General features: G+C 47.3%; 1 protein-coding gene across 1 annotated transcript in view; it reads right to left on the reverse strand.

Annotated features, from left to right (window-relative positions):
- Nucleotides 1–22,500, reverse strand: part of plxna2 (plexin A2) — a 151,136-nt gene that overhangs the window by 60,078 nt on the left and 68,558 nt on the right. The window contains exons 9-13 of the mRNA XM_048240842.1: nt 22,168–22,367; nt 10,977–11,128; nt 6,383–6,500; nt 3,913–4,049; nt 1,725–1,892 (exon numbers count right to left, since the gene is read on the reverse strand). Of these exons, the coding sequence (XP_048096799.1) occupies nt 1,725–1,892; nt 3,913–4,049; nt 6,383–6,500; nt 10,977–11,128; nt 22,168–22,367 (775 nt within the window). The remainder of the gene's footprint in view (nt 1–1,724; nt 1,893–3,912; nt 4,050–6,382; nt 6,501–10,976; nt 11,129–22,167; nt 22,368–22,500) is intronic.

Raw genomic sequence — 22,500 nt, forward strand, 5'->3', positions numbered from 1 at the left:
TGAGGTTGAGCTCCCTACTGATTCCCACTGGTGGGAGAACCCAGTTTATTAAACAAAGTGAAGAACCGCCTCCTGTTATTCATCTACCCCTCCCTCTCTCTCCCTCTCCTTCTCTCTCCCTCTCTATCTCTTTTCATCTCTCTCTGTCTCCCACAGTCTCTCTCTGGCAAAGTGATTTCATTCCCATTCTCCTCCTAGCCTCACTCACAACTGAGCTCTTCAATAGTTCATATTGTGTTTTGGCAGACAACACAGAGGCCGGGTGAACCCAGACACTCTTGCCTCTCTGCCCTCTGAGTAGCCCGGGTTAACCCAGACACTGTTCTCCTCTCTGGTCTGCTGGTCTGTGAGTAGCCCGGGTTAACCCAGACACTGTTCTCCTGCCTGGTCTGTGAGTAGCCCGGGTTAACCCAGACACAGTTCTCCTGCCTGGTCTGTGAGTAGCCCGGGTTAACCCAGACAGCTCCTGTGCGGGTGTATCCGATGCCACTACAGACACAAACATGGGCACACAGCACCACAAAACACTCACAAACCGGCCTGCACACAGTGACGTGCAGACACGATATTACAAGGGAATGAAACATGAACGCAACTCACGTGTTTCTCTCTGTTTGTCTGGTTGCTTGCACTCTTTCCGTCTCAACTACTTTCATTGTTTTTTCCTTTCTTGTCTATTTCTGTCATTCTACTGCAAGGTTACAATGTCCTCTCATTGCCTTTTCTATTTTCATTCTTTTTCTTTCTTTCTTTCTTTCTTTCTTTCTTTCTGGGTCCCACTCTCGTCCCTGCTCTGTAAGGTCACAGTGCTCTCTCTAAGTCTCAGCCATCATCAAGCTTGCCATCTGTGCAAGACTCACACCTCTGCCACCTATTTCAACATGTCACAGCTAGCACACACACACACTTGCATACACACTTTTGCACTCCCACACACACACACACTCCTTCTCTCCATCTCTGCCCCCATTCGTCTCTCTAATTACTGATCTGCCAGGATCTCTCCTGCTGCCACACCTAACTCAGGCTCTCTATGTCTGTGTGTATGTTTGTATGTGTGTGTGTGTGTGTGTGTGTGTGTGTGTGTGTGTGTGTGTGTATGTTTGTATGTGTGTGTGTGTGTGTGTGTATGTCTGTGTGTGTGTGTGTGTGTGTGTGTGTGTGTGTGTGTGTGTGTGTGTGTGTGTGTGTATGTGTGTGTGTGTGTGTGTGCCTGGCAGTCCCCTGGTGAAGAGAGGCACATGGCGCGGGTCTGCCACAGGCACATGGTGAGCCAGGAGGATGTGGGGCTGGGTTTTGGGTGAAGGGAAGTGTGTTATGGTGTTATGGAGGAACATAAGGTGGACAAGGCCTGACCGCGGGGGTCATAGCACTTCATTTAGCTCCATGCTAGTGAGGCCGGCTTGATATGGGTTCAGTTAAGCTATACTGAGAGGGACTTGTGAATTGAAATGGCTTTTTTCTTTTGGAGTTCAGAGTGAGTGTGGGTGTGAGTGCGTGTGTGTGTGTGTGTGTGTGTGTGTGTGTGTGTGTGTGTGTGTGTGTGTGTGTGTGTGTGTGTGTGTGTATGTGTGTGTGAGAGAGAGTGTGTGTGTGTGTGAGTGTGTGTGAGTGTTAGTGTGTGTGTGTGTGTGTGTGTGTGTGTGTGTGTGTGTGTGTGTGTGTGTGTGTGTGTGTGTGAGAGTGTGTGTGTGTGAGTGTGCATGTGTTTGTGAATATCTTACCTGGCGATGCTCCACTCAGGTTCGATGCGCTGGACGGTCGGGTCATCGATGTACTCAAACACCAGGCTCTCCTTCACTTGGGCCCGGTCCACACTAACACTGACCTGGACCGGACCAACACCAGTCAGAGAGGGTGCCGAGAAGCACACAATCTCCGTCATGGTCCGCCTGTGAGGAGACACACCCACACACACACACACACAGACACACACACACACACACACACACACAGAGGGTTGTTTCAGCAAAGTCTCTAGCAGTGGAAGAGAGGTACAGATTTTCTACTGTCTCTGCAGTGCTGTGTGGGTGGGCACAGTAAAGAAAAATAAAGTTAGGTGTGTAGCTAGCCTCAAGGTCTCTTTCTCTCTCTCTCTCACACACACACACACATACAGAACACACACACACACATACACACAGGTATTTACACAGGTGCATTTGGTTGAAAACAACTGCTTTTATACTCAAATCCACAAGGAGCTGAATCATGTTGTGACTCACACACTGTCTGAGACAACCTTCCCAACACTCACTCTTACCCTCTTCTCGCTCCTGACAATTCACATCTCTTCACATCTCTCTCTCTCTCTCTCTCTCTCTTCTTCTCACTCCCTCTCTCTTGCTCATTTTTTACTTCCCTATATTTCTCTTCCATTCTCTCTCTCTCCCACTAACTCTCTTTCATTCTCTAGCGCTCTCTTACTCCTTTCTCTTTCATTCTCCCTCCTTGTTGCCGCTTTATCACTCTCTTGTTCTCTCTCTCTCTCTCTCGCCCTGTCCTCCCATGCTGGGTACAGGGTGTGGATGGGGGGGGTCTGGTTCATTAGTGTCTGTCTCTCTCTTAGGGAAAGGCCTGTTCTGATACGACCCCTCCGACTCCCATCACCCTTCACCCAAAAGAGACCCAGCAGGAAATAGAAATCCACAATTAGCCTTTTCCTCATTACAGAGGGATACGCTCATCAACCTCTCAGCGCTACAATCACAACGCTGCTCTTTCACCTCTTTCAATAGCCAGCCTGGGTAGGGAGGGGGTGTGTGTGTGTGTGTGTGTGTGTGTGTGTGTGTGTGTGTGTGTGTGTGTGTGTGTGTGTGTACATACACAAGTGTTTGTATGTGTATGAGATATATGTATGTATGTATAATTCCCAGCTAAGGTCTCCTTTGCACTGTAGCTTGAATGTGATTCTCTTGCTGTAAGTCACTTTGATAAAGTGTCTGGTTAAATGTATGGAAATGTATATGTAAGCCTGAGTGATGCAGAGATCAAGGGAGCATGTGTGTGTGTGTGTGTGTGTGTGTTTCTCTGAGCTACTGCAAGACTGTGGCAAAAGACTGAAGCAGAAAAGACTGCAGAGAGAAAGAGTTAGAAAAAGAAAGAGCGTGAGAGGTCAGGGTAGAGAGGTTGACTGCAGGGCATTATTAGTGTAGTTTGATGCAGTAGGTCATCAAAACCTTATTAAGATGTACACCACTCTCTGACAGTGGGTAAGGGAAGAGAGAGAGAGAGAGAGAGAGAGAGAGAGAGAGAGAGAGAGAGAGAGAGAGAGAGAGACAGAGGGAATGATGTGAGCGCAAGCACACGCCACACAGCAGAATATTTGGAGCCATTTTCAAACATCATCAGTCCATGACACAGCACCAAATGGAGTTTGACTCACACTGAAGCAGTGAATGCACTATTCATGAAGCGGGTAATACAACGTGTGCTCGGAGGAAGCCAGACACATCCACCCATCAAACACACAAACGCATTCAATCATCCAGCTGATGACTTATGCAATTACATTCTACAAACTGGCCCTGAGAGAGAACTTATTTACTATCAAAGAAAGCAATACATGATGCCTTAATAAAACATGTGAAGACAATCAATATCATATTGTTGGCGGTATTAATAATAATTTATTATTATTATTATTATTATTATTATTATTATTATTATTATTATTATTATATGGTCGGTGGTATTGCAGCACCATCTTGGGTTTTATACTGTATGTGTACTGTTTGTTTTTGCTTGCATGCTGTCCGTATGTAATCTGTACATTGTGGTTGTTTGAGAGCAAACAAAGGTGGGAGTCTGATCCCTAGTAACATACACATACAAACATACAAGTAAACATACATACCCCAACTAACTTGATTCTGACACAAACAAGAGACAGTGAACCTCAGGACCACTTACTCAAAGAACTCGCAGGTCTGGTTCCCGAAGAGGACGTTGACACTGCTGCCGGCCCCAAGGTTCTCACCCATGATGGTGACCTTGGTTCCCCCGGACTCGGGGCCTCGGCTCGGGGACAGTCCTGTCACCGTTGGGGTCTGAAATATGAGCAGAAGGGACAGGTCAGTGATTTGCAAAACATACGTAACGTTAGAGATTTTAACGAGGGAAGACAAGCTCTAAATAATGTTCCTATGTACAGGCAGAAAAGTCTGTGTCTGCACAGAAAGAGGAAGGGGAGTGAGCGAGAGAGAGAGAGAGAGAGAGAGAGAGAGAGAGAGAGAGAGAGAGAGAGAGAGAGAGAGAGAGAGAGAGAGAGAGAGAGAGAGAGATGTTTACACAGGCTGTTAAACAGACTGCTAAAATGGCTGGTTGTTGTGCTATGTGGGCAGAGTGATCGGGGGAGAGTATTAGCATTGGGAAGCCTGCAGAGCCAAGTGAGTGCTGATTGTCAAACGCCCCTGGAGATCAAAACACACACACACACACACACACACACACACACACACACACACACACACACACACACACACACACACACTACAAGGTGAAGAAGAAGGTGACAAAAACAGACGTGACACCTAGGTACACATATAAATAGGCACACATAATCACAAGTACACACATGTGCACACACACACACAAACACACAGAATAGAGAATTCTCTTTTGTGGGAGCGAGCACAGGGAAAGGAGCATCTTACCAAAACAGCTAGGCTAATTACCAGACACTGTTAATTGTTGGGGGACGGTTAATTTTGCACACACATGTATGTGTGTGTGTGTGTGTGTGTGTGTGTGTGTGTGTGTGTGTGTGTGAATGGATGTTTAAGTGGGAAGCATGCTGCTGATTATCAGTTCCTCGCAGGTTGGCTCATGTTCTACTGGTGCCATGCATGGGGAGAGGACAGGTGCAAAGGAGGGGTCTCCATAGATGCTCCTGCTCGAGCCGCCACCTTCCCCATCACCCCCACACACACACACACACACACACTCATACACTCTACTAATGGCCACCATTGTCGTCCCATTCATTGCTTATTCCCTGTGCTGCTCCTCGATTGTAATTACTCAATATTCTAATAATTAACACCAGGCTCTGTTATTAACAAAGAAGAGCTTGGGTTTCAGCAGCAGCATTAGGACGCTCCTCTTCAAAAGAAAGACGATGGAGAATGTTTCTCATAAAAGCCCAACGCTGTACAGAGATAGCAGACCTGCACGGGCAATGGCTTGGCAATCATCTGACTTTTCAAATGAGTGTTAAAAGCAGCTGGTGACTTCTCCGGATAAACATTTAATCAGTAGCATCAGAGCAGGGTTTAACTGTAAATGGCCACGTATGTACTAGTAGTAATTTAAATACACTGTGGAAAAAAAGTGTTTAGTGCAAATGGCTGGGGGGAAAAAACGATAAAAGGTAACATTAGCCATAAAAGCTTAATTTATTGACCCTGGCCTTGTAATGGAAGGAAATGGTGTTTGAGGCATACCCATAGAACACATTATCAGCCTGACCCCACGACTCCAGGCGTTCAACAAAGTGAAATATTTCACAAATAATAGCGGTGTCTGAGGTCAACTACAAATGCTGCTGCAGTCCCAACAAGACATACAGAAACAATGAGCTCAGATGCGTTTATCAGTCTAGCCATATCACCATTACAGACATACACACACACACACACACACACACACACACACACACACACACACACACATGCGTTCATCAGTCTAGCTCATCACCATTACAACACACACACACACACACACACACACACACACGCATGCGTTCATCAGTCTAGCTCATCACCATTACACCACTCAAATAGGGAGCAAGATGGCAGGCCTCGGAACACTACAGGGATACCATGTAAAACATTACTGGGTCATGGATAAGGGGATGGCTCGATAAATCTGTCTCGGTACATCCATACAGCGGACTGGTGGCTCAAAACACACACGCAATCATACACGCACAGCACACACACAAACACACACAGACACAAAAACACACACAGACATACACATGCACACATACACACAAAAACACACAGACACAGACACACACACACACGCACACATATACACACACGGAAGCACACACGCATGCACGCACACACAGACACATAAAAACACACACACAGGCACGCACGCATGCAAGCACACACACACGCACGCACACACACACACACACACACACACACACACAAAAACCTGAAAAAAAGATAAACCCCAAAAGAGTGCCAGTACTCCCGACACAGAGGGCCAGTGAGCCACTGAATAATTCACAGGGTCAGATCTGGATAAGGTGGGCAGTCCTACCACGAAGTAGTACACACACACACACACACACACACACACACACACACACACACACACACACACACACACACACACACACAGATATGGATAAGGTGGGGAGTCCTACCACAAAGGAGTAGAGCTGAGAGGAGTGTGTTTGGAGCTCTGGTCTGCACTCTCCCACACACAGGGACACCGGACCTGGAGCGGCATCGATGGGAGCAGGGTCCATTTCACACACTATCCTGTAAAATTATGAGAAGACACACACACACACACACACAAACACATTTAGGCTAATTCACACTGTAGGAGGATTCAAACAGAGCAACACAATGATAAATTCTCTATTACTGATGATAACACAAAAAATGGTGCAACCAATTATAGAAAATCTCTGCAAAGCCAAGACAGTTGCGTAAGAGTGAGAGGTAATGCTGTATTCCTGGCCAGGCGTTTGCAGAGCCCTCGCCGTGAAGCTGCATTTGACCCCAGCATGCCGCTCATGCATTATGGATCCCACGTAAAAAAACCTGCTGCTGTACACCAGTGTGTGTGTGTGTGTGCGTGTGCGTGTGCGTGTGTGCGTGTGCGTGTGCGTGTGCGTGTGCATGTGTGTGTGTCATCATCAGCATGCATCACAACTCCCTATTGATTTTTTTCGCACTCATTTCTGAATGTAATTTTCACTTGGCCTCCATGATGGCTAAGGGGACATATAGCGCAGGCCATATATACTATATATACATATAGATATATAGAACCCCCTAGGGCTGCCTCGAGACTGTGGCCAACCGTGCACAACCTGGCATGAGACTTCTCAGTGACTGGGCATCATAAATACAGGCCAGCCAGCCCAGCGTGGTCCCGCAGCTCAGCACAGCCGATTTAAATCAAGCCTGAGGAGGCCTATTGATCAATAGACCTTTATCATACGCTGTGATCAGGTGTCAGGGAGGCTGGCAGCTCGCCAGATCAAATGCCATAATAAACGTGGGACGGCAATCGATTGGCTCTTGCGGGACGCAATAAAGAACAAGAGGGAATCACTGTTGTCGTCCCAGGGTACGAACACGACGAGAGAAAGAGAGAGAGAGAAGTGTGTGTGTGTGTGTATGTGTATGTGTATGTATGTGTGTGTGTGTGAGGGAGAGAGAGAGAAGAAGAAGAAGAAGAAGAAGAAGAAGAAGGAGATGTTTGTGAAGTCGGCAGATTCACTGTTTTTTCTCTCTTTTTTTCCCAGCACTGATCTCCCTGACTCGTAACTAACGACTCCCAGAACAAGTCTGGCGTTCTGTCCACGGAGAGTGGAGACTGACACAGGATTTATGGTCTGGTGGAGGCCCGTAAATCTAAAAACAAGGGGCTGAAGCGCCGCTACACCTAGCCTACCTGCCCTGCCATATGTGGTGATTTCATTACTGCAATCAGTGGAACAGAGAAGGGGTGGAGGTGGCGGGGGCTGGGAGTCGGGGGTTGGGGGAGGAATTGCGAGATGGAGACTCAGACTCGGAGTGCGGCTTGGCAGTGAGTAAAGTTTCTTTTATATTGTAGTGTGAGGTTAAGTAAGGCTTAAGTCTCCACGCTGTTGGCATTAGCCGAAAGAGGACGGGGGAAAAAATCATGCTTTGTTCACAGTAGAACAGCAAATCGCTGAGCCATAGGTTAACTGAGGTGAAGACTAGAACATTCTCTGGGCTTTTTAAAATGAGCTCCAAAACATTAGGAGTGCAATGGAGGAGCCTCTAATCTGATGAACTAATCGTAACTTGGGGCTATTTCAGAGGGACTTTTCTGTTTAAGAGCCTGCAGAAAATCCAGAGTCTGCAAGAAAGCCTCTTTTCCATTTTGAATTATAGTGTTACATTGCATCTGTGAATACTCATAGGTACTCAATCCTTAAATGTCCACATGTTCCGAGGCACTCAACTACAGCATCAAAAACACGACAACAGCAAAACTGCCCTAGACATGAGGAGAACAAATCTTGTACATATCTTCAGATACACAAGCAAAAGACAAAGTCTTTCCTTTTCTCCCTCTCCCTCCCTCTCCTATCCTTTTCTCTCCCTCCCTCCCTCTCCTCTCCTTTTCTCTCCCTCCCTCTCCTATCCTTTTCTCTCTCTCCCTCCCTCTCCTCTCCTTTTCTCTCTCTCCCTCTCCTCTCCTTTTCTCTCTCTCCCTCCCTCTCCTTTTCTCTCTCTCCCTCCCTCTCCTCTCCTTTTCTCTCTCTCTCTGTCCATCTCCTTTCCTTTTCTTGCTCTCCCTCCATCTCTTCTCCTTTTCTCTCTCTCTCCCTCCATCTCCTCTCTTTTATGTTCTCTCCCTCCCTCTCCTCTCCTCCCCCTTCCTTTCTCTCACTCTCTCTTACCCCCATCCTCTCCCACTCCCTTTTTTCTCTTTCTTGTTTCTCTTTCTGTCACTCTCTCACTTCCTCACTCCTCTTTTCTCTTCCTTGCTCTCTCTCTCCCTCTCTCTCATCCCTCTCTCTCTCTCATCCCTCTCTCTCTCTCTCTCATCCCTCTCTCTCTCTCTGCTGCTCCAACTGCCGAGGTGATGTCCTCGCGCCAGGTCCCCCATTTCCTCCCTGACACGTCTGGCGGAGCCATACAAATGAATTCACTCCAGCAGTGTCCCGATTGGATTAAGCTGCTGTCAGGGGCGCGCGCCGCTGACAAATCGTCCCCCGCAGCCGGCGGCACGCCGCGCATCACAATTACACTCGGCCTGGAAGGACCGCAGACGCTGCCCGAGAGCTCCGCGTGCCGAGAGCGCCCAGGGTACGGCCAGGAGACAGGAAACCGTCACATGCCACGCGGCCGCCTCGCTCCGGCACAGCACCACGTCGTGCCGTGCAGCGCAGCGCAGACTAGCACAGCCCAGCACAGCACAGCTCAGCGCCAGCTATTTATAGCAGTTTAAAGTAGCGCGCGAGAGGAGAAGAATGCAGCCGAGAGCAAAAAATTGGCAAATCGGCTCGAGGAGAATCTTTAAGTGTTTGGTGATTAGTTTACAATGAACGCAGCATAACGTCATATGAAATGAAAGATACACACGTAGTAATAGATTCTGAACATGCTTAAGATGCAAGAGAGATTGTATTAATCTATTCAATCTATTAGCAGGCAAAACACACCAAGGTTGCTAGTGCTATGTTTCTTGGTGCTAATTACTGGATTACACTCCACCGTTGAGGGCTGGCAGGTTTACTTGGATTACCTGTCGAGTTGATCGCGCGGAACCACCTTAGCACAGGTGTGATCTCATTTGCATCTCACTAATGCGGTACGATGCTAATTGGGTATGAAATGAAAAAGGCATTAGCTCAGTGGATTTCAGCCTGACCTCGCGGAACCTCATCAGCGCGTGCGTGTGCAGAGAGGAGAACCTCTCCTCTGTGTCACGACTACTGCTGCTGGCGCAATGTTCTGTTACCCTGGTGCAATGTTCTGTTGCCTGGGCCAAGGGGCAGAACTAGGGCAGCGGATGAATTAAGGTTAAAGGCTCCTAAGAGAGAGAGAGAGAGAGAGAGAGAGAGAGAGAGAGAGAGAGAGAGAGAGAGAGAGAGAGAGAGAGAGAGAGAGGAGAGAGGGAGAGAGAGGGAGCAGTCGTGTAGCACTCTGACACACTGTGTTCCTCTATGTCCCTTGATGCCCAAAAGTCATTGTCTTTTTTTCCTCTCCTGTCTTCACTCAGTAGAAAGTTCACTTTTTCATCGCTCTATTCTTTTTTTTACCACCTCAACACCACTTTTCTACACCGGTCCTCTTTTTCAGGTCTGCCTGGGTGTTGAAAAGTAATCGTGGGCTGTCGGATCTCCTGTTCCTTTGGGGGTACCAGGAATAATACTTGCAATAGGTTAGAGATGGTGGCCTTCTTGAGTACAACAACCAATCAGTGTATTTATGTCCTCATTTTTTTTTTTTTCGAGCATGCTCACAGCTAGACTCCAGCAACAACAAAAAATCAAAAGAAGCAACATGAACAAATTAGCTCATGCGCTAGCTAGAGGACTGGGCTGAACTTGGTTGTTTGGGTAGGACAATTAAGCGAGTAAACACACGCAGATGTTGAGGGATGAACACTGCTTGTTCTCTTAGGGGAGGACGGGCCAGTCTTAATTAGCCAAGCTTTCTGGTTTCGGGGCGCTCTAGGCCGACTGCTCCAGATTAACCCTTTTAAGAGGCCACTTCTGCTGTCGGTTGGATACTGCAAAGATGCTTCCTGTCTCCTGTCGAATAACTGCAGGGATCGATGGAGCAGAAACAAACAGGGACCTAAGAGCTCGTCCAGACCAACAACACAACTGGGTTTGATCACTGCTGGCAAAAGAGGCTGGTTCATTAAGCAACTGAGCAGAGCTACCAGCGCAGAAGAGAGGCTGTGGAGAGGGTTGTATAATTACTACCAAAGAACAGAGAGATGAGACAGATCTGTATCATTCATTGAATCCAACCGATGGCAGCTTTTTTCATCATTCTGCCGCCAAATGGGATGAAACTGCCGTCAGCACGCTCTGCGCGTCCTCTAGCTTGTTCTATTTCCAGACGTCCTCCAGCCAAATCCAATTAAGAGCATTTTGAATTGAGCCGCACAGTGTCCGTGATGTGTCTGTCGCAGTCTAAAAATGACCCAGTGATATTTCGAGTAGTAGTGTGATTATGGAGTCTACAGTCACTCCAGTGTGTGCTACCGTCCAAGTAATGGCACGTGTGACTCACTGTTCGGCGATGATGTAGCCGTCCTCCTGAGGCGTACACTGGACGCCGGCCACCTGCACGTTGTTGACCATCTCGGAGAAGGACAAGCCCAGGTTAAGGCCACGGATGATCACTCGCGTACCCCCTTCTGGTGGACCAGCCACTGGGGTGACCTGCAGAAACAAACAAAAAAAAGATTTTAACAGATTTATTTTTTTTTAATTCACATGCATTCGTTTGGTGTAACATTGTGTTCTGATGGAACTGTTAAGCCCCAGGCTTGAACCTGTCAACTGACAGTGTCCTTGACTGGACGGTGGATGCGCTAGCAAAGAGACTAACCCTCGTGGGTGCTGGGTGACGTCGCTAGCAGACTAGCACATCTCATAAGGTGGTGGATTAAAGGATTCAAGGATTTGTATGTCACACACATAGAGATACTGTCGTACAACATGTAGTGAAATGACTTTTAGCTGCTCAACTAGCTCCTGTGCAGAGGTGTAAAAGACAAAGAAAGATTTAGAAGGAATTTAATACACAGATGAGAGAGAAGGGGGTAAAAAAAGTGCAGTGTGTGTACAGTAAGTGCAGTATGGCAAGTCCATGTGATGAGGGAGTTTTACTGACCACAAGGCTACTGTGCTGGCTACTTCTACATCAGTGGTCCCTTTTCTCCAAAGCACATGACAGTACAGAGCATGTGGGCAGGTGTACTCTATTACATGACCTTAGCATTGATAGCACCTTGCACTACCAGTTGAGCTATAAGACCATCAGACAACAGCAAGGCAGTTTCTCACTTGGGTGTTCACCCATTTGACAGCAGCTAAACCTTCTGTGACCCCTCCCAAGCCTCTTGCAGTCCTGCAACCTTTCAGACAGGGATGTGTGACTCCACTCTGAACCCTGGTTTCCTCTGTAACTCCAAAAGGTCACACACACTGTCAGCAAGAGGCAGAGGAAACATGTATTATGTACTACTCTGCACATTTCCTCCTATTAACGCCATAGCAACACAACACCTGTTCTTTTCCTCCTTTTTTGTCGTGCTTATTTTTGTGGTTTTGATTTATGCATTCATAAATGAGGTTTTGTTCGACATAAAAATGCAGGATTACATTAAAAAACTGGAAACCGGCCGACTCTAGTTCCTCACCAGCTCCGTTTTCTGTTGCCACGGGCAATAAATCTAACATGGGACCATATTAGTGCGGCCCACCTTCTAATAAAACACAATATGGCTACCCAGCACGACCTTGGCTCTTGGAGGCATGGAGCCTTCTGTGCAGTAAAAACCACGGGAGGTGTAGGGCCTTGGCTGGTCTCCAGTACTCACCACTAGGGAGAGAGAGATAGAGGGATAGATAGAGAGAGAGAGAGATAGATAGATAGATAGATAGATAGAGAGAGAGAGAGAGAGAGAGAGAGAGAGAGAGAGAGTAGAGAGAGAGAGGAGGAGAAAATATGACCGAGGGAGAATAAACACCGAGAAACACCGAGAAAGGAAAGAAAAGGGGGATAGAGACAACAAAAATAAAGGAAAGGAAAGGAAAGAGAGCAGCTAGTGGAGAAAAGTCACAGAGAGTCAAAGAGAGAAGTGTAAAGAAAGTAAGGGAGATTTACATGCAGAGCTGACCACTGCACTTACATCAATATGCCATTAGGGGCATGCTTGTTGAGCTAAAACCACCAATGTGTGCAAAATCATGAACCCGAATCATGACCAGCGTCAGAACTACAACACCCCCCACCAACACACACACACACACACACACACACACACACACACACACACACACACACACACACACACCCCAACCCCTCTCCACCCCCATAGTCCATCTCCCCCAGAGAGTGGCAGTAGCCGGAGCCCAGAGGGACGTCTGCGTTGTAATCTAGTTTTAGTGGACATCAATTGCTCTGGATGTAAAGTAAGTGTGTCACCGCACTGCCAGAGGGCTCGAATACATTAATCTTTTATTGCCGCTCTGGCTCGCAGGGCTGCATGGGAAAAACACGGCTAGCGCTGGATGCTACGCTAAATATACCCGTGTCAAGCGGAGGCGGCAACAATTGGAGTGGACTTTTACAATGGTTCTGTTATATAAGCAGCCGAATAAGTTTAGGGACTGAGTTCAGGGATGGCGGAAATAAGGAACTTCAGAGGCACTCCTATTCAGCGAAGTGCTAGATAATTAAAGTACGCTGATGTCAGTCCCCAGCAAGGACCCTGACCGATTTCGCCATAAAGCAAAGGCAATTAACTCCTATAGCTCCCTTGAAATCAGCTTTAAGCACAACATTCAAGCCCTTACAAGACCTTCATTCATGAGAAAAGTGTCTCTGAGCACAAGTGACTCTTGAACAGACCGGAGCCAGATGAGAGCCAGATCCGTGCCAGATCCATGCCAGACTCGGCAGCTCTACAGGGATAAATATCAAGTTGCGTGTTTCCGCACTTCAAAAGCATCAAAGGCTCTTTCTCCAAGGACAGAGAAGCTCCTTGTGTGACCAGCGAACCACCCACTGCTCACCTCTCACACACACACCCACCCACACCCAGACACACACACACACACACACAGACAGCTGTGTCTGTGTCTGTAGCTGCGTCTGTTGCTCCAAGATCTGCAGGTCTTCTTTTTTTTCTTTGTCTTTCTCTCTTACTTCTGTCTTTCCAGATGGCTCTAATTGAAGGGGACTGGCGCGTCTCTGCCCCTTGCGAGGGGGTCAGGAGTCAATCTGAGTGGAGCTTTATGGGGGAATTGTTTTGTACATATCCTTTACCCTCGGGCAATATGGGCCATGAACATACACTTGTGCACAGGCCCTCTCTCTCTTTTTCTCTCTCTCACACACACACACACACACACACACACACACACACACACACACACACACACACATACACACACCCACACACATAAATGCATAATGTGAGCCAATCTATTGACCCCCCAGTGTGACGAAGATGCCTTATTCTTCATGCGCACAATCCACTGACTTCCCTCGGCATGATCCACTGGCCCTCTCCACGTGTGGCCCTCCCAGCGGGGCATTCCCCAGCAGGCTCCCTATATTTGTCAGCTGCCTGGGGGGGTTCAGGGCGTGTGGAGGGGTGTGTGTGTGTGTGTGTGTGTGGACGTGCAGGCAGTAATTACGAATGACTGTGCAAAGGAGGATTGGAATGGAGAGGGGGTGTGTGTGTGTGTGTGTGTGTGTGTGTGTGTGTGTGTGTGTGGGGGCTGCAAGGAGCGGGGTGTGAGGGCATATAAGATTTTGGGGAGGAGAGTTGACCTACATGGAGATAAGAGGGGGTGATCGTCTTTATGGCCCCTAATCCAGAAGAGATCAAAAAAAGAAAAGTTGGCTCTTAGCAGCGGCTAATCCAGAGGCCGAGGGAGAGAGAGAGCTGGCACCCCGGTGGAAAGTCACGGGAGAAAGTGCTCTGGAAATCTGGGCCAGTTTGTATACAGTATAGTTTATGGTTGAAACACATCCAATGACTAGAGTTACAATGAAAATGTAAATGTAAAACAATTAAGCTAGAGTAATTCCATGCTAGGCATAAACACTGAGGCATTAGTTAAATAATCTTTAATTTCCTTCATGGCCCCAACAAACTAGCTCTCTTGTAAACTAAACAATAACACTGCATATAATCCTAAAACTGGAATGTTAACATGCACACAGATTAAAACTGACATTCAAACCCCATTGTGCCTGATATTGTTGGGTGTTTGCAAACTGTCCCTAAACAACAAGGACAATGGGGCCATGGGGGAGATGATCTCTAGGCACCAGTGCATGGAAAGAGGGAGACTGAGGTGATAGTCTTTAATCCCTAATCCAGACAAGACCCTCGAAGAAACCAACTCTGCCACAGCAGGCGCTAATCCAGAAGCAGTGTCACTGCAGCAGGAGAGTCAGGGGGACAGCAGCTCAGGGCAGCAGGGGCCAGTTGGGGTATTTATCGCAAAAATCCTGGTAAATAAGGAGCTCGGAGCGATACTGAAAGATGAGGAGGGGAGAGATGCCAGTCCTCTGGGAATGCACCACCAGTGGCCAGTGGGGGGTATTTCAAAGGCAGGAGGTCCGTGTGCACATCCCAGGCACATAACAGGACAAGGTGAATCCAAAACACTGCAGGAGAAAGAGAGTGCACAGCACTCCACACATCTCCTCTCTCACTTTTTCCACTGTTTTTTTCACTTTGTATTTTTGAGCGCCTGATGAAGACTATGAGGGTCCAAAGGTTAAGGGTGTGTGGACTCCTTTTTACCACCAGTTGTAAAGCCAGATGAAGAGCAGATTGGAGAACTACACCCCCTTGTAAGACGCCTTGCTGGAGAATATCATGTGTGGATATTAATCAAGTATCAGAGGGATAGCCTAGTCGGCCCCCAAAGACTGTGAGTCATTGTGGAGCTCTCCATTCATCTCACTGCTATTTATCTCCAAGATTAATCTGTTTCAGACACGGCCTCTGAATGACTGCCATTGACACGGCGGATTGTCTGTCCATTAGTCTAATTTCCCTGTGCCACTGTTTCTATTCTACCCCTCTCTGTCTTTCATCTGTCATTTCAGACGTGTTCTACAGATACGCGCCGATCCAACTCCAATCCAAGAATAAAAGGTGAGAAGAAAGGCCTTGTAAAGAAAGGCTCTTACAGACTGCTCCAAATGGAGATATTCCTTCAGTCTCTGCAGACTCTGATGTCGGTCTCAACCTCATCGGGCCCATATCTGCCTGGTTTGGATTGATTGAATTGATTGAAAGTGTTTATTGACGTTATTGTAGAAAATATGTTTCTTATAGAAATCGATAGATAAATAAAATGTATCTGTACATTATCCGTCAAAAAGACAAAACACAATAAAGGCTTTTGGCTTATTTCCATTGTAGTTCTTGAGATATTGCATATAACTTTATAAGTGTTATACATTGACATATTGCTTATCAGTTCAGTTTCCCTGGTGAAGAGAGGAACTTGGAAACAATAGGCCATTGACTTATACTGACTCCTATACAGTAGTTTAAATAGTGATGTCTACTAAGTTTAACTAGTCTACTCTAGTTTAAATTTGAGCCTGTGTGCTGTTTAGTAGTTTAGTACCTGAGGGAGATTTGAGCCTGAGCCTGTGTGCTGTTCAGTAGTTTAGTACCTGAGGGAGGTTTGAGCCTGTGTGCTGTTCAGTAGTTTAGTACCTGAGGGAGGTTTGAGCCTGAGCCTGTGTGCTGTTTAGTAGTTTAGTACCTGAGGGAGGTTTGAGCCTGAGTGCTGTTTAGTAGTTTAGTACCTGAGGGAGGTTTGAGCCTGAGCCTGTGTGCTGTTTAGTAGTTTAGTACCTGAGGGAGGTTTGAGCCTGAGTGCTGTTTAGTAGTTTAGTACCTGAGGGAGGTTTGAGCCTGAGCCTGTGTGCTGTTTAGTAGTTTAGTACCTGAGGGAGGTTTGAGCCTGAGTGCTGTTTAGTAGTTTAGTACCCTGGGAGGTTTGAGCCTGAGCCTGTGTGCTGTTTAGTAGTTTAGTACCTGAGGGAGGTTTGAGCCTGAGCCTGTGTGCTGTTTAGTAGTTTAGTACCTGAGGGAGGTTTGAGCCTGAGTGCTGTTTAGTAGTTTAGTACCTGAGGGAGGTTTGAGCCTGAGCCTGTGTGCTGTTTAGTAGTTTAGTACCTGAGGGAGGTTTGAGCCTGAGCGCTGTTTAGTAGTTTAGTACCTGAGGGAGGTTTGAGCCTGAGAGCTGTTTAGTAGTTTAGTACCTGAGGGAGGTTTGAGCTTGAGCCTGAGGAGAGGGGGCTGGCGAGGCTGGTAGCCATCGGAGACGCCATGGCATTGCTTTCCACTCGCTCCCACACACCGCTTTAAATGGAGATGTTTCTCCCACCTCTGTGCAGAGGATATGACACGTCTCCTGGGGCGGCCATAATGAAGTAGATTCTCTGGAGGTGTTATGTGGTGAGAGAGAGAGAGGTGTGATCCTCTCTGCCTTGGCAGCACCTCTGAGCTGCTTAAGGTTATGCAGGTTCGTCTGTTTGTGTGTCTGTGTTCAGGGCACAAGCACAATTTACCACGCGGAGAAACCGTAGCTACAGTATGTCGGGCTTCTTCCTGCGGTGCAAATTAGGTGCTAAATACTTTATTTTGCTCTTAAATGCCGTGTGGTTAGCGGCAATTGACGTGACACAGGAAAGGAAACAGGGAAATTGGGACTTCGACGCGGCTTTTAAAATTTTGCCTCTTCAGCAAAAGGAAGGAGCAGTAGTGACTACTGAGGCATTAAGAGAAGAAAGGTAACTCAGAACTGAAGTCCAAATGAACTCTGGCAGGAGGCATCCTGTTTAAATTTAGGTGGCATTAACGGATGACTGAGCACCATCCGCTGCAGATAGGTGGGCTTTTCCATCAGGCCCGTGCAACTCCTAGGGCCAGCAGATCCGTGGCAGAGTGGGGCTCTATCTGACTGGGCAGGCATGGTCATCTTAATGCTGTTTGGAGCTGGGGGAGAAAGGGGGGCTTCCATGATTTATTCATTACTGTTTTCACTGCAGACCTCTTTTCCTCTCTCAGGCATTGTGTGTGTGTGTGTGTGAGAGTGTGTGTTTGTGTGTGTGTGTGTCTGCGTGTGCCTGTGTGTGTGTGTGTGGGGGGGGGTGGTTGACAGTTTTTGAATGAGGATTTGGAGGAATGTGTGTACCTGCATTCTCGTGTGCTGTGGCACTACTGACTAAAACCATTCAAAGATGACCCACATACAGTAGGAATACACTTTGGAGTGGAGCTCGGAGTGTTTGTGGCCACTTTTACCAACCAGGCTTAGACTTACAGTGGCTCAAGCCACAGCTTTATTTATAAAATAAATAGTATTTTATTTATCAGCTATTCACATAACTGAAATACTTCAGTTCACTGTATCCATTCACTGATGTTGTAGTTTAGGAGGAAACAGCCCAGTGACTTCCTTCCAGTGGACTCAGCCGCCTAGCAACCAAAAGTCAACTGATAAAAAACTCATGCAGTTTTCTCAGTTCACATTTTACACATTTATATGCCTCAGATTATTTAACTGAACCCCAAAATCTTAATTGACAACATTTTGTGTCACTTAATCCATGTAATTCATGTATGTAGACTTCCAGGGTCGGTCTTCCGGACATGGATTAAGCCTATTCCCAGACTAAAAGAGAACTTCAATGAGGATCTCCACTGAAAGAAAAAGCTTTTAGTCTAGGAATAGGCTTAACCTATGTCTGGGAAACAACCCCACTGGGTAGTAAAGAGTAGACTACTGGTTGCACAGTTGCACTGTATAGTATTATAACCTACAGTCATGGTAAAGAGTATCAAAATATATTGCACCGTTACAGTTCTAATGTACAATAACACTGTGTGTGTGATATATAATGTGTGTGTAATAGTGTGTGTGTGACAGTAATAGGCGGGGTGTGTGCGAGTAAGTCAGGTAGCTGTGAGGTACAGTAACTGAGCGACTGAGAGTGACAGCGCTCCTGCCCTCTCCTGATTGGCCGGCCGCGGAGGGAACATCAGCGCACCACGGAGACGCGCCCAGGCACAGCCCCCTGAGCTCCCACAATGCCTTTCAAGCGCCGCCGCTATTCCCAGCTTCATTTACGCCTCTCTTGCTGCATCTGGAGAGGGCTTAGGCCCCTTTAATATTAATGACACTTTGAAGGGTGTGTGTGTGTGTGTGTGTGTGTGTGTGTTGGGGGGGGGGGAGCAGAGTGGAGCAGCGTGCTTCTTAATAGAAGCATTAATTATGCATGCCAGTCATGGCGATGTAGGAAGATCCACTAATATCTGCGTGTGTATACAAATCAGCTTACGACTGTCAGTTGGGTTTAAACAAGCAAAACAAAGCGCAATTAAAAACAAAAGCCATGGGGGAAACTGTTGCTCTTGAGGAAACTCTCATTTTCGCTCGGCAACGAGATAAGAACGGAGGGATTCATTTGGCAAAGAAGAGAAGAAGAAAAAAAATAAACACAAAACAATATAAAAAAGTGGAACACATTTAGAGAACAAAGAGCCTTCAGAGAGCGTTCGGAGCGTTCCTAACTTATATAGGAGTTCTACTCAGATAAGTGTGCACTTGCCAAAATTGATGCGCTAATTGCCTTGCGATATTAAACACTTGTACTTCAAAGTTAGGGCGAGAAAGCAAGATTGGGAGAGGGGGTGAGAAAGAGTGTACAAGATCGAGAAGGAGAGAGAGAGAGAGAGAGAGAGAGAGAGAGAGAGAGAGAGAGAGAGAGAGAGAGAGAGATAGAAAGTGTATGTGTGTGAGTGTGAGTGTGCGTGTGTGTGCATACATTTGCAGTGTAGCATCTCTTCACTAATCCAATAAGGGCTTTTTTTTTTTGTTCTTGTCTCAAGCGCATGTCTGCTCATACTTCTACTGGTAGTGTTAAGATGAATTCATGCTCCTCTACTGAGACCCTGCAGCTATGAACTGTAAGCTGGTGGCTGGTTCAGGGTTCTAATTCAAAACCTCTCCGGAGAGCTAGTGAGCTTGTAGCAAGACAGCACGAGTCAGCACCTGCCGCCACGAGCGCTAACGTCACTGCTAACGCTAACCCAGAGGCTGACTATTCACTACTCACTGTAGCAAATCAATTAGGGGAAGTCGTTGGGTTCACTTTTTTAATTGGCTGGTGCAGTACAAGGGCCAGATCTCAGGACGGGCAGGATGCAAATGGCCGACTGAATCAATGCGTGGCTACTGCTCGGGGGCCCGGCCTGTTGAGCACAAGGCAGTGGTGCGTTACCTGAGCTAATTAAATAACATGTCTTACTCTATTTCCCCTGAGCCATACACACACACACACACACACATCTAACTACACGCTTCTGTGGACAGGCACTGGCAGCTACATCCACACACGCATGGACACACTAAAACATAGACTACACACACACACACACACTCACTCCTGTGAATGGACACAGGCTGCTACATACTCATACATACTCAAACACACACATAAACACACACATACACACACACACAGACAGACAGACAAACACACACACACACACACACACACACACACACACACACACACATACACAAACACAAACACAGGCACAGACATACACACACGCACACACAAAAACATTGACGTGTTAACTTTTATTAGCAATGAAAGAACATGGGGACATGAGGCAAACACAATCTCCTCACAACCAGGGAGACAAGGCCACTGCAGTGCGGGCTTTGTGAGTGTGTGTGTGTATGTGTGTGTGTGTGTGTGTGTGTGTGTGTGTGTGTGTGTATGCACTGCACGAGTATCTTTGTTTTAATGTGTGTGTCAGGACACAGTGGCATGGTGACAGAGGGAGGGAGGCCGATCGATAGGCACGTCTTCCCTTTCTCCAGCAGAGATATGAATAGAGGCATCGATATTGCTGCCTCAATGAGTCGGCCCTGCTGTAAGATAAGGAGCGCCTGTGGGCTTTTACTATTAGACACAAACCCTGATGGAGAGAGAGAGGGAGAGAGGGAGAGAGAGAGAGAGAGAGAGAGAGAGAGAGAGAGAGAGAGAGAGAGAGAGAGAGAGAGAGAGAGAGAGAGAGAGAGAGAGAGAGAGAGAGAGAGAATGTGTGTGTGTGTGTGTGTACGATGTGTGACAGCGAGCTACCTGCAGCTGTGCTGTCCTCTGAAGAGATGCACTTACACTTAATGGTGCTGGATGCAGAATGGATAGGGATAGTGTTACAGTCACAAACACAAACACACACACACAGACAGGCACACACACACACACTTGCTAGCTCTTTCAATCAGTCACACACACACACATTTGTCCGCAAACACACACACACACAAACACACACACACACACAATACTGACTGAGTTTCATTGCAGCAGTCTTGTGACTCTTCCCTACTTCCCTACTGTGTTCAGTGTTGGTCAGAATGCTGTGCCCTTGTTGTAGCCAGGAAGGTGAGCAGACTCTCTCTCTCTCTCTCTCTCTCTCTCTTTCAAACACACACACACACACACAGACACCACGCACCATCTGCTTACTTCCTGTGTGCTGAATTGAGGGTATGAGGGGTTGAAAGGACATGTGACATCAAGAGGGCAACCACTTGTGAGTTTCTGTGTGTGTGTGTGTGTGTGTGTGTGTGTGATAGATAGGCAAAAAGAAAGACAAATCAGAGAGAGTGAGGGATGAGAGAGAAAGAGAGAAAGTGGACAGAGAGACGTATAAAACCCAGCTGTTCCTTGACTCCAAAGTGCGCCCTACAGTGTCACTGTGTCCTGTCTGTCCTCCTGTGCGGCGGACGCACAGTAAACAACGTCCAAGTGAGGCCAGGACTGCTGAGTGGGTGAACAGAACTCGCTCCGCAGTGTCAGGTGCGGGACCTGACCCGAGAACAGCGCCCCGCCGTCTGTTGCCTCTTAATTGAGGAGGGTTTGAGCGAATAGAAAGCAATCATACTTTTATTCCTCACCATCTGTCTGGCCTGTCAGCGGCGGAACATTCCAGAAGCCCTTGTCTAGGCAGAATTAGCTCAGCGTGTCTCTCAGAGAGGTGCGGAGAAGGCCTGGCTACGCGCGTGAGAGGTTGTGACAGGGTGTAACAGCCTGGCACCTTTAGAGGACATCGCACAGGGCTTGACATATTTACTAATGAGTAGTTATCGTGTGTAGGGGTGTGTGCGAGACGCACAGTTTGAGTTTCGAGGGAAGTTTCCTGCATGTGGTTTTGCAGTAACTTTTCTTGATGTTGCATGATCATAGTGACAAGTGCCAGCTCAGAGTGCTGCTCGCATGTCACGTACAGTATGCCTGTGTGTGTTATTGTTCAGTGTGTGTGTGTGTGTGTGTGTGTGTGTGTGTGTGTGTGTGTGTGTGTGTGTATGTCTGTGAGTATATGTATGTGAGTATATGTATGTGAATTCATATTTCTGTTGCATATATTTAAACATTATGATACAGTATGTGTCTAATTAAAATGCTGTTTCATATGTATGTCTGTGTGTGTGAGTGTATGCATTGCATGGGTATGTATGTTTGCTGATGTCTCAGTGTGTGTGTGTGTGTGTGTGTGTGTGTGTGTGTGTGTGTGTGTGTGTGTGTGTGTGTGTGTGTGTGTGTGTGTGTGTGTGTGTGTGTGCATGCGTTAGTGTATTGCCGATAGGTGTATTCATCTCTGTATATACGTGTGTTTATATAAACTGACCTCAGTGATGCGTGGGTTGGTGCACTTGACGTTCTTGTTGTCCATGTTGAGCCAGCGTCCGGTGTAGGGGTTGGGCAGTGTGCAGTGGTGTCGGAGGGTGCAGCGTCCCTCTCCGCTGCACCAGCCGCACTGGAACCGCCGCTCCGCCTTCAGGCACTGGCCACAGCTGTCCCGCTGTGCCGCACACTTATACAGGTGCACTGTGGGATACAGGAGGAACAGAAGGAGGGGGAGGAGGGAGGGGGAGTAGACAGAAGAGGGTGGGTGTGTGAGGACGGCGCTTGACAGGCAGGGGAGCCAGTTGCCATGGCAACCGCTTCAGGAGACGTGAGG

The sequence above is a fragment of the Alosa alosa genome, chromosome 4 (genome assembly GCF_017589495.1).
Source record: "Alosa alosa isolate M-15738 ecotype Scorff River chromosome 4, AALO_Geno_1.1, whole genome shotgun sequence".
NCBI lineage: Eukaryota > Metazoa > Chordata > Actinopteri > Clupeiformes > Clupeidae > Alosa > Alosa alosa.